The 14,838-nt window shown below is 44.3% G+C and overlaps 1 protein-coding gene across 1 annotated transcript in view; it reads right to left on the bottom strand.

The window, feature by feature from the left end:
• Window positions 1-11,428, bottom strand: part of LOC132257730 (headcase protein) — a 73,640-nt gene extending 62,212 nt beyond the window's left edge. The window contains exon 1 of the mRNA XM_059754754.1: window positions 9,510-11,428. Coding sequence (XP_059610737.1) covers window positions 9,510-10,291 — 782 coding nt within the window. The 5' untranslated portion in view covers window positions 10,292-11,428. The remainder of the gene's footprint in view (window positions 1-9,509) is intronic.
• Window positions 11,429-14,838: the final 3,410 nt, after the last annotated feature.

The following is a 14,838-nucleotide window of genomic DNA, read 5'->3' as shown; positions in this document are numbered from 1 at the left end:
TTTACACACTCTAGAACTAACACTTGATATCGGGAGGAAAGCATCTGGCGAGCATGAGGAAGTGTTGCTCTTTTCATCCAATATGAGGATCACGTTGCAAGAATTTGCAATGATCATCCAAATTATTGAAATGATATGCATAATGGGATCTCGACTCGGTTTTTTTGGAGGTCAAATTGGTTGAAATAGTCAATTCTACTTGGGCATTTTATTAAATAAATATTTTATTGGTGCTTGTTATACTCATAAATCGTGCTGACCTCACGGAACCCGCACAAAGTTACGCGCGAAATGAGTGATTTGATTGTTTATGGCTTCATATACATATCATTAATTCAATTTAATCCCCTTTTCTGGGCACACAGAGATAATTAACATAAAACAACAATGGCGCAAAAAACACATAATCGAGATTACACACCTCTGCCGAGAGAGTCACTTGCACAGAATGATACTCTTTGTCCGCCAGCAGCATTTTCTCGTGAGTGTGCTTTTATTTTAGAATTTTGCCTTTTTTCACTATTTGTCGAGAGACAAAAAAGCCACTTTTCAGTGTCTCTCTCTCTCTCTATCTCTTCACGCTCTGGCCTCCTCTCAATGTGGCAATATTCAAAACAACGACTGTGCGCGAAAATTGCGAATTGCGTAACAATTTTTTAACGCCATTTATTAATTAAGACCAGAATTTTATTGTTATTGTGCTGGATACACTATTATAATATGTACCTACTCTGTGTGCTCTTTAATGAATGACTTTCCAACACCAACAGCCAATTCTTACTTTAACCTTGCTGCCGGCTAAAGCGTGAAGACTGCGTTAATACCTCTTACTTGCACACTTATACTGCTGTGGTTAATTGTCTTCAACAATGCGAGACTTGTTCCACGGGCTCCTCTATCGGGTCTGCCGAAAAAATGGCCAAGATGACTCTTTAACACTAGCAAAACCATCACACACCATTTTGCAAATTGTCTGCAATTGAAGAGCGCTTTAGAAAAAGAGTATCTTTCGTTTAGTGCTGGAAAAGAGCGCTGAATCGAGCGCTTTTCTCTATCGGTCATCAACGGACACAATGCTCAAGAGCCGGCCGATCTAGTGTTAAGCCATTCGCAGCCAACAATGCTGCGTACACCTGTGAGGCCTGAGAGAGATTTATGGTTGAAATCTTCCACCGGAACCATCATCGTGCCACCATCGAAACGTGGCAGATTGAGGGGGAGTGCGTGCACTATACTTCCGGTCTGTCTAATCGCCATCGCGGAGTGTGGCGATGATGTGGGTCAGAGTGACAATGCTCCGCCACAGAGGGATGTCACAGAGGCCACAAGAGTTGCCAATGTGCAGTGTCCAAGGAAAGCGCGCGCGCGCGCGAGAGGGAGAAGGAAAATCGCTTAGGAAAAAAGACATGGAAAGTAAATTAAGACAATTTAGTTAAATACATTTAATTGCTAATAGAAGAAGTGTCCCGAAAACAAGACACACTCTGCTGGTTGGTGAACATCGAAATTCAATTATCATGGACTCTACAGTGCTATGATTAATCTTGGTGACTCCCATTTGACACCGCGCGGCAGCAATCATTTTCCAGGCAATAGTTGTCATTATCATCATTTAATTTATTGCAAATGCCATCGCAATCGCGTGACTGTGTGCTTTTAGCGTGATGACACATTCTAATTTTTCTCACATAAATTTCAGTCCCACAGAGACGCGGTCAGAGTGTCATGAAAATCTAATCAACAAACATCACCTGATTCCTCACCGAAATGTTGGCAATTGCATAACACTTGGACAGTCTGGTTTTTTCTTCTTCTCCTCTGAGACATCGTTAACAATGCCGCATTCTTCAGTAGGCAAATTTTTATGGACTTATCATTACGATATGGCCTAATTAATGACTTGAGTCGTGGTGAAAGGTATTTTTTCTTCATCTCCTAGAAATATTACTGCCCAATAAATCATCCGTCCTTAAGTGTATTTAGCAAGAAATCATGGGAAACCCAGCGAGAAGAGCTTCAGACGTGCAATTCTCCGGACAAAGAGAGCTCTGGTAAAAAAAGCCTGCAATCTAAAGGTTGTCAATGAGCCCGCAAGAAAGTAAAATTTATTCGACCCGTGGAAAAAAACACGAAAAATGCTAACGCTTTGGGTAAACATGGATGAAAATTCAAAAATTGAAAACATTCCTTTCGCGGCCTTGAATTAATTGTAATTTTGGCGGTGATAATGTGAATTTCAGTGAGTTGGAACGACTTGTTTTATTCATTAAGCCTCTGTGTATGGGTTGATATGCTAATTTTCTCTCATTTTAATTGCAATATTTTATGTTACTTTACTTCTTTCCTCAATTTAGTTTTCGGCTTCCCTGGCGCTGATGGACAAAAAAAGAGCTGTTCTTACTCATGGTGGTGCTATTCTTTGACATTGCCATTGTTTTCGTTATTTTGTGCTCTATTTATTTTATTACATCGCCATTATTATGTCTCTGCTTTTTTTTCAGTATAATTTGTGCAGAGGGCAAAAAAACTTGTCCCGAGGAGGAAATACATAAAAAAAAAGTAGTCGTCAAGATTTTGATAACAATTCCCATGAATTCTTCAATGCATTGTGCAAATTTCATATAGATATCATGTGCTAATTTTGACTCGGTATTCTCATTGATAACCGCAAAGTTGGGGAAACAGAGCTGTGAAAATGTGCAAACACTTGTGGCATCTTCCTGTTGTTTTTTTTATTCTTCATTTCGACAACAAAAGCCCATAGAATCGACTTTGTGTGCAGATAGGAAAGCAGCAGAAAAAGCTCTCTTGCAGTGTAAAGTGATGCTTTGACTGTTAATTGCACACCATATGTGAATAGAGCCTGAAGTGCACCAACAATCTGCCTTTCATCGTGTGGCGTCAACTTTTCGTAATATTTTAAACACCCTCAAAGGAGTCTCTCGTCAGCGTCATCACAAGTCAGTCTCAGTGGAATGAATGTGCAGTCAGGTGGGTAGATTCTGTGTGAAACCAGAGAGAACACTTTCACCACTTTAATCATTTTCACTCGGATGATGGCACTAAAAGGCGCGCTTGCTGCATTGCAAATGCACAGCCAGAACATAATCATCATAAAATTTTAATTATTTCCCATGAATATACATTCTCTGAGTGACACTCTAATCTCAAACATCCTTCTCACGCCTCTTTGGAGCCACTTATACTCTCATTTCGTCTCACCACCCACTCCCAAGCGGCTCCGTACCTGAGGCTAAGTGGATCCTTCGCACTTCAGCCGTGCGACTCGTATGAAATGATTACAGTTGCTGTTTTCATTAATTCCAGTGTGACTACAAGGGTTTCTTCAAGTATTTCATGATTATTCCCAAATGAAGCACACTTTTCCGCGCGCACATCCTTTTTCCTGTTCTTTTTTTTGAGGTTTCTGTGTGTCTAAATTGCATATTTCACACCGCAAGACTCTGAATGGGTTTCGGCAATTTCGCACTCCGCGCGTGATAAGACAAGAGTCGCCAGATTCTCTCAGCATGATTATGAGTTAAGTGCAATGAAAGAGGTGATAATTACAAGTATTTACACTGAGACATTCTACATTTTACTAACAAAACAGTTAAATATTTAATCACAGCAGGGAGTGTCACAGGAGAGCCTCTAAGAACAGCGTGTTTTCCACCAAACACGCCATGTGCAATTGATAAGTCTTTAGCATTGACATCCAACCCTTTAGCATTTAACGCCAACGCAAAATTCCGCACACATTCTGTGCGTGAGTGTAGAGAGATATCAATCAATATGTTTACTGGGACGATGTGGGGAAAAAAAGGTGCTGGAGAAAATCGGATTTTGACCAAATTTAGCGAATTGATTCTGTTGGTAGGAAATTTCCTCCGCGTGCAACGGGGAAAAAAACACCCTAAAGGACTCTCTCTCTTTCGGTGTGTTTGGGAAAAGTTATTCTCATCAGTGGGTGGAAGAGGTATAGAGCAAGGAAAGTCACCCTTTTCTCCTCAGGACAAGCAATTTCAACTCACCCTGACACGCTATAAGTTCCATCTATCCCATCGATAAATTCAATTTTAAATTCTATTTCGACAAGTTTGTGAAAATACATTTTGCCAACATTGTCACAACATTCTCGGTATAAAAGCGAGCTGAGGTTCCTTTTCGCCTCACTTGCAAACTGATTTACCATGTCCGTGTGAATTTTCAGCCACTCCACTCTCACCACAAATGTGCAAATATCGGGGAAATATGTTGGGCTAAAATAGCATTTACAAAATGATATAAAAGGTTTTGGCGAGAACCAGTTCTGCCCACGAGGATTGTTGCCACCAAAACTCCAATCGATATAATAACACATTCGATATTTTTTCTTCTTTCTTCCAACCGTGTGCGCGCGAAAGAAGAAAATACAAGAGAACCGAAGAAGAAATAATCTCCTTTTTCAACATTTCCACTGTCTCTTGTTTCAATATATAAATTGGCGTTACATAAATTTAATACTCTTGACTGAATTTTGTAATCGTTCCCCCACGCATATTGCAGTTAAAAATAACACCATCTTAATGGCACAGACAATTCTGAAAATATTTAATATTTGCCGTAAGCTCGCCGACATGGAGGCGAAAGCTCCGCCGCTCGGAGTCTCAGACAGGCCACTTTATTGTGTGCCCAAGTTTAATTGAAAATAAATTTTGCGCCAATTGAGCAATGTGCGAATTGGGAAAGTGAATAGATTGACTGAAAGACAGGTTCTTGGCTACAGAATGTGTGATTATCGATGAGGTTACATCGAAAATTGATGTGTTTAAGGGCTTGTCCTCTCCTCATTGACCTCTTCTTGCATAAGCGCGTCCAATGAATTCCACCACAGTGATTGGGAGTATTGAAGTTGTTACCTCGAGATCAAGTTTATCACAAAATGTTTTGCCTTCACTTTTGCTCTCCTCTCACAGGAAAGCATTCGCCGGAGAGACGAAACTCAATTAAAGCCCAACACACACACACTCTTCCGTGGCAATAAAAAGCTGATAAGTCTGCAGAAAAGTGCAGAAATGGGGAAAAGAAAAATCCTCATCTCTCTTTTGAGTAATTTGTTGATTTTGATGGTTTGCAAGCGCGCTGAGCGCACAAATGAGAAAATATGTGTTGTGTGTCTCATTGCAAGAAAAAAAGAGAGAAAAAAGAATGAGAGATATTGCAACAATTCAGCCCAAGTATTTCGCAAGTAATAAATGAAAGTGGAGAAGATGGTTAATGGGATGAATGTCGCTTTTTTGCGCTATCTCGTCCTATCCACTTGATAATATCCCATTGAAGTGAGAGAATTGCAGTGGATGCAGAAGTGGCTTCAATGAACAAATCGCTCTGTTCATGTGTGACTCCTCATCTCTTCCCTTCCAGAGCAGTTCAACGAGGCGCAGGAGAAAAACCGCAAAATTATTGAACATTGTCTGAAACAATTTACAGCCATTTGTACTTGTTAATAGCAAACAGCGCGATGCATTTTACATTTTGTACACAATTTAAATTGTATGAATGCAGCTCATGAGTTGCAAATGCCGCGTGAGTGTGTTTGCTCATCGCGACTTGTATAGAGTTGAGATTCACGCTCCAGAATGCCGCGCGATATTCGATCTCCAATCTTCTCGCGAGCAATTAATTCTGCAGCAAAGTATTTCGTCAAAATTAGTTTCCAGTGGAATAAAAAAAAATAGCGCACATTTCGTATGAGACTGTCAGTGGTAATTTAAATTTATTGCAGCCAGCACGAAATGTGGCCATCACATTGAATTTAACAAATTGACTTTCCAGTGCTCTTTTTACCCTGTGTGCACGAACACTCTCCGACACTTTGGTGTCCCCGAAAAATTTCTGTGTGCACATTTATTTTAGAGAGCAAAACCCGGCCCAGAGGCGCTTTTTTCCGCACAGAGAGAGAGAGAAAAAAAAGCCCGGGACTCACATTTGGGGCGAGAGTCGTCACTCTCCAATGTAAAAATTGCAGATGGTGCAATGTGCATTTTTGTCCGCAGCTGTGAACACATCTCCGGAGTGAGCGTGAGTGATGAGGCCCAAATGCGGGCCAAATTTGGCACCCAAACACTCATCTTGAACAATTTATTCGCCCCACCGCAGCAAAGTCGCGCGCGAAATGTGCGTAGAGGAAAGAACTAATTAAATTTTATTGATGGACACAATTTTACGAGTGTTGCATTTAACTGCTCACCAAGAGCATTTCACCCAGCAAAAGTCTGCCAAATTTTCATTGCACAAAGCCCAAAGAAGGGTGGCTAAGTTGAAGAATCCAATTGGAATGCTTAACGATTCCTTTGACGTTCTCGTCGAATGCACCTTATGTCTCAAGTCAGTGGTCACAAATTGTATGGATTCCCTGAATATTCTCACGAGAAGAGCTCTTCACACTTTTGCATCGAGCAGCAATTGAGGTGGTTTGAAAATTACAAAAATTCGCATGAAATTTCATGCTATTCTCTCTAGCACAATAGATAAATAGCTAGAATGTTCTCCTCTGATAGAATTATGAAGTGAGTTTCTGGAAAAATATAATTTAAGCTGTCTTGATTAGTCATCACAGTGCTGAATTTGTTCAATTGAATACAAACACTTTGAGGAAATGTGTTTTCTTTTGCCACTGACGCCATGTACATTAATTATACGATATTATTTTGAGAGTCTGTTATGTTAAATAATCAAGTCTTTCGTTTATTATTCTAATAGGTATGCATTTCGCGAAGTGTGTGTTCGAACGTGAGCAAATAGTCGAGGCGAATCTACCCAGAACTGGCCAAAGCTGGTAGTGAAGCAGGAATTCGCTAAATGAATTGTCCATCACTTCCAGCCAATAGCGCAGACGTGATAATGGCACGATGCATTTGCTGATTGCCGGGCAGTACGCGCGAAGAAGGGCTCGTCCGCTGAAAGTATGTTAGTGAGAATACCTTGTGGAGGGTCTTCGGCGGTCGGACGGTCGTCTGGCTGCCGCGATGCATCGCTGCCATTCACTCACCGGCGCGCGATGCAATTGTGTGCACGGATTTGCCAATGCAATCAGTGCTACCGTGGCTGCGCCGCCTCTTTCAAGGGCACACACTCAAGCATGAGCGAAGAAATCGAAATTATGCAGGCGCTGCATGCGGTGAATTATGCTGGATGCGGTCACTGTGGCGAGACTCTCCCCAGCCGAGACGCCCAGTTCTGGCCGTTTTCTCACAGATCCCAAAAGCCGCGCGATTGCGCATGTGAGAAAACATGCATCGCAATCTCTACGCACTCAATTAATCAAGCCAACAAGATCACACCACCTTCTAATTTCTGCGCCGCGCACTGAGGGGGCGCACAATAGTGGGAAACGCCTGTCGCACGAATATATCCCACCGCGGATGAATCGCCGAAGAGCATGCGGGATGAGCTTCACGCACCGTGATTTAGAGATCTTTGTGCATCCAGTGCGTTCTCAGTGGAGCCAAAACCAACGTGGAATGCTCAAGCATGAGCTAATTAATTGCTCCCGTGTAGGAACATCAGTGAGGCAATTACTCATTCCACATCAAAGGAGCACAAATAGGTCTAAATCCAGACTATATAAATTATGGACTATCTCAGACCTTTACTGGCAGCATTAGCGCTCCTAATTGACTCACACCTCCTGTGCGATTGCTACAGAAGCCCATTTTGGTAGGTCTAGTGTTTGCACTAATTACGGGATTCCCGGTATTTTAGACACATTGGCATCTTATCAAAGTAACACACACAAATCATAATGATATTATCGACATTCGGTAACACGATCTTGAAGCCTTCGAAATAGAAAATTGGCTAATCTTAATCCGACTGAGAACACACACGAAAAAAAAAGGAATCCAATTAGAGCAGAATTACAAATATTTGTGCGTGTGTGAAATCAGTGAAAGAAGAAAACCACTGAGTGAGAAATCGACCCTGAGCCTTCAAATAGAACTTTTCCCTCGTCGGCGCACTTCTCTTCCACGCCAAATCTCAATTTCATCCGCCAAATGCACTCTCCGTGCAATTTCAATTGGTACTTCGCATGGAGGGAGGCACGAAAGAGATCATCTATTTTCAGATAAACCCCGATGGAAGCGCAGCCAGAGATCACGAGTGCCATTTGGGAGAGAGTCGCACGCATCGCCTCCGTGGTGCTGAGGATCAGGCAGAGGAGGCACTAAATAATGTCATCAGGATTCAAGGACATAGAGGTTATTGTGTCGTAATCCGGGTGTGAGCCATAAATAGATTGTCAGCACTTATAATTGGTGCACTGTAACTTTAGAGAGACGAACTGCGCGCACTTCATCAGCGACGATGAAGAGCACATGAGCTGGAAGACGGCAGATGGATTCATTCTCAGGCAGATCGTCATGACACGGTGCGATAAAGCGACTATCTGCAGTAATTGCTAATTATCTCGCATTCCAAGTGAGGTAATCAGCACGAAGGGAGCGAAAACCTGTGCGAGAAATTCAACTCCGCGCGAATTTGTCGGTATTCGTGAGGAATTTCATCTCAAGTCCATCAGAATGACTTCCTATATTTTGTGCTACACCACTCTTTTTTGTGCCCCCTCTTGCGGCCGCAGAGACTCAGAGGCACAGGGAAGAAAAAACCCACCCTCACCTCGGGTGAGTCACGAAAAACTCCCTTCGTGTATTTCGTCATATCCCTCAGAGCATGATCGAAATGGGGGTGCGCTTGAACACAAGTAATTTGAAGACTTGCTGGGAAGTATTCGCCGCTTTTCCTCATTCCTTCGGGTGAGGGAAAACCCCTCTTTGTAATTTAAATTTCAAGGTCTCGTGGATGGGGTATAAAATACACTCTCTCGCTCTCGCTTCTCTCCCTTTGCTGTCGAATTAAAGATTTTAATTTAAAAGCCAGTTTCTCCATCACAAGTCCTCTTTTGGCTCTGATTATTATGAATGATTTGACAATTTTAACCCTCGAGGTATAACATCGTTCAGTATACTCCTTTTGATAATTGGGGAAACCCTCGTCTTGGGATTTAGTTTTCACGCAGTTCCCGAGACACGCGCCGTCAAGGCGAAAATGCTCTACCTTTTCTCTCCTTCTTTTTTTTTCACCCATATCAAAACCTCACACGTTTCCCGGGGAGGGAAAGAAATTGCCTATTTTGTCTCTTCCAACTTTCCTTCCTCTCATTCACCTTGACCTACCGAACAGGCTGCGGGATTGACGATGTTTTAGGGGCAGACAGAAGGAAAGAAAGCCGATAGAGAGGCACTCGTGATACGCAGAAGCCGACGCTATATTTCTCTGCCAGGATCACAAGGGTGGGTATATCAAGATTACTGCAAATAGGGGTTGGCTCGAGGCGAGAGGATGGGAAGAATTAGAGATAGACACACTCTGTATCATGTGGAATATTTGCACATGATGTCGCGCTGGCATGTTGCGAAGGAGATTGATGATTATGAGAGCTAATATTGCTAAGAATTGCCACTCACCGAACCCTGTCGGAGTGCAGCTCAATCTTGGATTTCTGCTTCCGCCCTCCGCCAGTGCCGTTGTGGATCGGCGAGATGCTCAGCTCGCTGGAGGCCGAGGCTGGCGGCGAGGTGGAGCCGTTGCTGGACGACAAGGAGCCGGTGCGGGCGCGGATCTCCTGCGAGCCCAGGATGCCGTTCCCGTTGATCTGCGTGTTGGGATGATAGGCGTTCGCTGTGCCAGTGGAGATGAGCAAAATGGGCTTCTGGTTGCGGTTGCGCTTCTTCTTCTTCTTGCTGGCCTCATCGTCGGCACGCCCAAAGGTGCCCGGCGCTGCCGGTGGCACCCAGTCGAGGTCCTTCTTCAGGTGGCCGCGGCCACACTTGCAGGAGCACGCCTTGAACACCAGATCGTAGCCCTTCTTCGTCCACAAGTTCTGCTGGCGCTGGCGCTCCGACCACGAGCGCGCCCGGCCGATGGACTTCAAGTACGACAGCACGCCCTGCTCCCAAGAATCGAAGCACTCGCGATGCATGAACTGGCCGGCCGTGCAGTGCTCGTTGTTGCACACAACGCGGACACACTCGCGAACATCGTCCGGTCCGATGAGCCCCAGATCCAGGGCGCCCGCCTTCAGGCAGTCGCCCGTGGGCACGCAGCAGCGCAGCGGCTGCGTGGGGTCGCCGGGTGCCCCGGGGCTGCCCGTGGGCACGGCGTCCAGGCTGTCCGGGTCCATGCCCAGCAGGTTGTGCATCTCCACCACCGACGAGTGGTGGCCTCCGTTGTTCCTCCGCGGGGCCATCGCAAGCAGCGGATAGTGCTGATGCTGCAGCGGGTGGAACGCAGCTGCTAGGGTAGCTATTTTCGTAGCGGGTCCTTAACACACACTCACCGAAAAACCCGAATCTCACGCGGCCTTCCGCTCACTCTGATCCCCCGGATTCAGCTCAGGAGACGCAAAGTGCAGTGGGCAGTGAGTGTCTCCTTACAGCGACTTGACGGGCTTTTGCATTACATATAAAAGTACAAAACCGTATAAAAGTACAAAATCTATAGTTACAAAGTACACCAACTCTAGTCGTGTGACTCCTAAATTACTTGGTACTTAATGCTTAAGTGTCTTATATCAAAACGGTTAAGAAAGTCTGAGGATATTTCGAGTCTATATATCGTCTATGTTCATTTCAATACAACTTTTTCTTTTTACTACTTTACTGTTCAAAAATCACTCAAAAACACTTCCTGAGAACATTTCAATAAATTGGTAGAATTTGCTTCCTATTTGAATGTCACAGTCATTATTTAGTTCCTTTTTGTTTTGTGTTTATTCCTATCCTCATCAGCTCGATTCGCCCATCCATATATATATATATATATTATATATTATATGTATTTTATAAAAGGAAATATTGATTATTTCGCCTTTTTCAACAAATTCACTATCTTTTTATGAAAATTCATTATACAAAATTGTCCCCATTCAAGTTCTCGGTCCTGTTCGTCTCGCACAAACTCAAAAAACACTCCAAGAGTTGAGAAAACTTGCTGGAGAGCTGAGATGCTGTGCTGAGGAAGTCTCTCAATTTCAGCGAACACTTCGCACCGGCATTTGCCACAAATTCTCCCTCTCGAGCTGTGCAAATTCAGCAAAAATCGCCAAAATATGATTTCAAACCGCTTCCTCACTATCGCACGCCTTCCCTTTGCCTCTCAATCAACTTGCACTTGCAGCAGTTCTGAGTTCATTTAGAATTTTATACACTTGCTTTAGAATCCTACTATACATTTATCTTTCTTTAGTACTTTCTTCTCCTTTTTTTTTGTATGAAATATAGTTACTATAAGAGGTTTTTTTTGTTTTATGTGAAAAGAATACACGCGCACCGATCACTATCGCTACTCGCTCTGTACTGAACTGAACGGCGAAAAGCGAAAACGAAACTGAAGTAATTTTGCGGCAGCTACATGTATATGTAGTATAAAGAACGGCTGGGAAAGCTGACGGCGATGCACGAGTGTTTGCATCACGCACACACACGCGCCGCTGGCGGAATGGGAAGCATGAAATCATTTTCGGTTTTTACTCTCTCTCGCACACCTCGCAGCCGACCCGGCGCGCACACAGACGCACCGCGAACGCCACAGCGTCGCGACATGGGTCGCTGTGGCGCAGTGTTGGTGCACGAACACCACTGCGCTGCCCTTGCCTCTCGCTCGCGCACACGGAGAAGTGGCTGGTGATGCTGAAGCCGGTCTCGTAGCGAAAATTGAAGGGGAAAGTGGCCCTGAAATGACGATTGGTGGACGATGAAAATGAAAGGAATATCGCGTGCTTTTCGCGTGTGAGATGCTGGCAGTCGGGAAGGGATCGTCTACCCCTCGCGCGTGACGAAGCTCAACCCCCTCTGCACTTTCGCCGCGCGACAGCTTCCTCATTGCCTTTCCCCTCCCGAGAGCCGGCTTTCCGCTCGCATCCTCGCCACATCGCCTCGGCGAGCTTGAATCCTGCGATTCCAGGTCCCAAGCCACCCCACCCACACGATCGCCTGCTGCCAGGATCTCCGCCGGCTGCCCAGGAAGATGGGAACGTGCCCAGCAATTCCGCTTCCTTTTTTTCACTTTTCACCTGCGCATGCGTCGCGTGACACCGTCGCGATGCCCGCGTCATTGCCAATGCCAGAGCTTTTCACTCTCGCATGCACTTGCCAGACCGACCGACCCCCCCTGCAATGCAGCGCCGCCGTGTGAGCGCGAGCGAGACGACAACACGGGGGGGATTCGCGTGCTTTCGCCCCACACTGGAATGGCTCATTTTCTTGCAAAATCACCATCCTCAGCTTCTGATTGGCCTTGAAGTGCAATTTCACTGTCATTTTCCACCACGTTCGGCGTAATTTCCGTCACGAACGCAAAAACTGCGTTATTTCGCACTCACCCAACACCCAAAGTGGCCAACTTTACTTCCTGCTCCGTCACTCACATGCGATTTTTCACCCAAAAACTACACTTGCTCAGTTGTAGAATAGTGATTTATGATCCTTTTTACGCCTATCTCGCGTACAAACACTCCATTCTCTGGCTTTTAAGCTAAATAATGACTTCCACATGATGAGAAAAATCCGCTCAATCGACATTCTTTCTGTTTTTCTAGAGATTATCGCTGGTTTTTCATGCCATTAGTTTTTCATGCTGGGCAACCAATTAAAATTATCTCTGACTTTTCCTCAAAAGTTCATTTTCCCAGTTGCGATCAGAACCGTGAAAGATTGAGTGGTGGAAGAGGGGAAAGAGCAAGCGTTCCAGCTTTCATGTTCACGCGAAGAAGAGACTGACGAAGGGAAAATTGAGGGGAAATCGAGAGTGGAGGGAAGACTTTCATGCCAGCGAATGCACACGGCTTCTGTCCCATCGACAGTGCCTTCAACAAGACTTTGAACTCAACACTGAAAATGTGCAATAAATAATTTTATTTCACGATTCGCCTCCAACTCGGGCAATTATTCGTTCATACTTTTAATATCGGCACATGGTCAGCTGGGATGGAGATCATTTTAACAAGCTTGTATAGTTTGTAAACAATTTGAGAAACGGACAAAAAACAACACAAACCAAAACATGAAACCGTAAACTTCACGGCTTTTCGGAGAGACATACGAAAATGCATGTACAAAGCGAGATACTTGAGCGACTCAATGCTCATTCCTACTATGTGACTAAAGTTTAGCTGTGCTTTTTGCCTGCCTGGTTAATAATAAAATACGCACATAAAAGAGCTCTCAAAATTGCAATTTTAATTCGTCAGTTGGAGAATACGAGGAGACGGAGAAAACCTTGAAAAGCCCCACAAAAATACAACGAAGAGTCTCTCGTGCAAGAGAATGAAGAAGAGGAAAAGAGCGAAGAATAAGCCTTATATACACAATGTTGGGGAGATATTGTAGGTGAATTTCTAGCTCTTCAAGGCCTCTCGACCAAATGAATGAGGAAATTTTTTGCGACGCAATTCCGCCACATCGCTGCAAGCATAATCGGAAGCAGATTTGAGATCCGAATTTCAAATCTGCGCTTCACTCGCGTCAACTTGTGACGCAGTTGCTGGAAAATTGACATAATACTTTGTATTGCGGCCGCCCGGAATTTTCCTCATCTGCTACAAATTACGATGCTGGTGCGTGTGTGTGGGAAAATTGTCCACAAATGCACTGACTGTCGTTGCGATCAAATTACTCATGTTTGTGCGGCTTCGAATGGGTGGAAAAATAACTCCATCACCAAAAATGTGAGGAACTCCAAGGCCTCGCCGAGATGCCGAGAAGGCGGGCTTTTCGAGTGAAAATTAAAATATTTGACGATTTGGCTGTTGTGTGTGAAAAATAGTTGGATTCCCAGCATGAGTATTAATTATTTTGTGTGTGTCATAATTTATATCGCAATGGCAAAGCTCCCCAGAAAGTGGGCAGGAGTTTTCGGGGAAGCGCGCGCGCGGGGCTGCTCATCCAGAAGGTGACCTAAATATCGCGCTCTTTCGGGGCGAAAACAGTGCTCGAGTGTCAGGAGGGAACACTCCTCCACGCTCACATGTGGAATACGTCCGGGCAATGTTGATTTATTCTCTAATTCCCAGCTTATTCCCACATTTGTAATCTACGACAATATTAATGGCACAGCCAGAGCGAAGACGCGATCGTGATCGTGTTGGTGATGATTTCAGCTCTTCCTGCATGTGTGCTGTTGCCATTCTAAAGAGTGATTGTGGAATTTCTGGACAAATATTCGTTTGTTCGCCGGATAGTCAAGCGTGGCGAGCAGATGTTTGCTTACATTTCTTGAATTTATAATATCGATTAGGCACAATCTATATTGACAATAATTATCAACCACACGCTGATACTCCACCATCAGTGTCCAATAAAGTCATATTTTCACCTATTGGCCCATGGAATTCTACCAGCGACTCTCCGGCTGTTTGGGCGCTTTAAAGGGCCCCCTCTCGAGAAAGTCTTCTGCCCGAGATAAGACGTTTCATCAGCACTAATATTTCAGTTCGGGAATGACGTCCCACGGATGGATTAGACGCACCCTTTCAACGCCGCATATATCATCAGAATGCTATAAACATTTCATAAACTGTCGCAACATCGCAGCTCTTTGTGATCACCCAAGTGACGAAGAGTCATAGACATTTCAGCAATAACTTCGGAGATCTCAGAGGGAAAGCTGACCCAAGTGTGCAGCTCAAGTGAGGATCGATGCAATTAATCTTTCATCGGACTTTTTTCCATGAAATCCCAAAGAAAGAGTAGAAATTTATTGTTTCAATTCATTAATTAAGAAATCAGATAAGCAGAA

The sequence above is a fragment of the Phlebotomus argentipes genome, unplaced genomic scaffold (assembly GCF_947086385.1).
Source record: "Phlebotomus argentipes unplaced genomic scaffold, Phlebotomus argentipes genome assembly scaffold_4, whole genome shotgun sequence".
Classification (NCBI taxonomy): domain Eukaryota; kingdom Metazoa; phylum Arthropoda; class Insecta; order Diptera; family Psychodidae; genus Phlebotomus; species Phlebotomus argentipes.
Note: the sequence above shows the minus strand (reverse complement) of the source record. Positions and strands in the feature narration are given on the sequence as shown.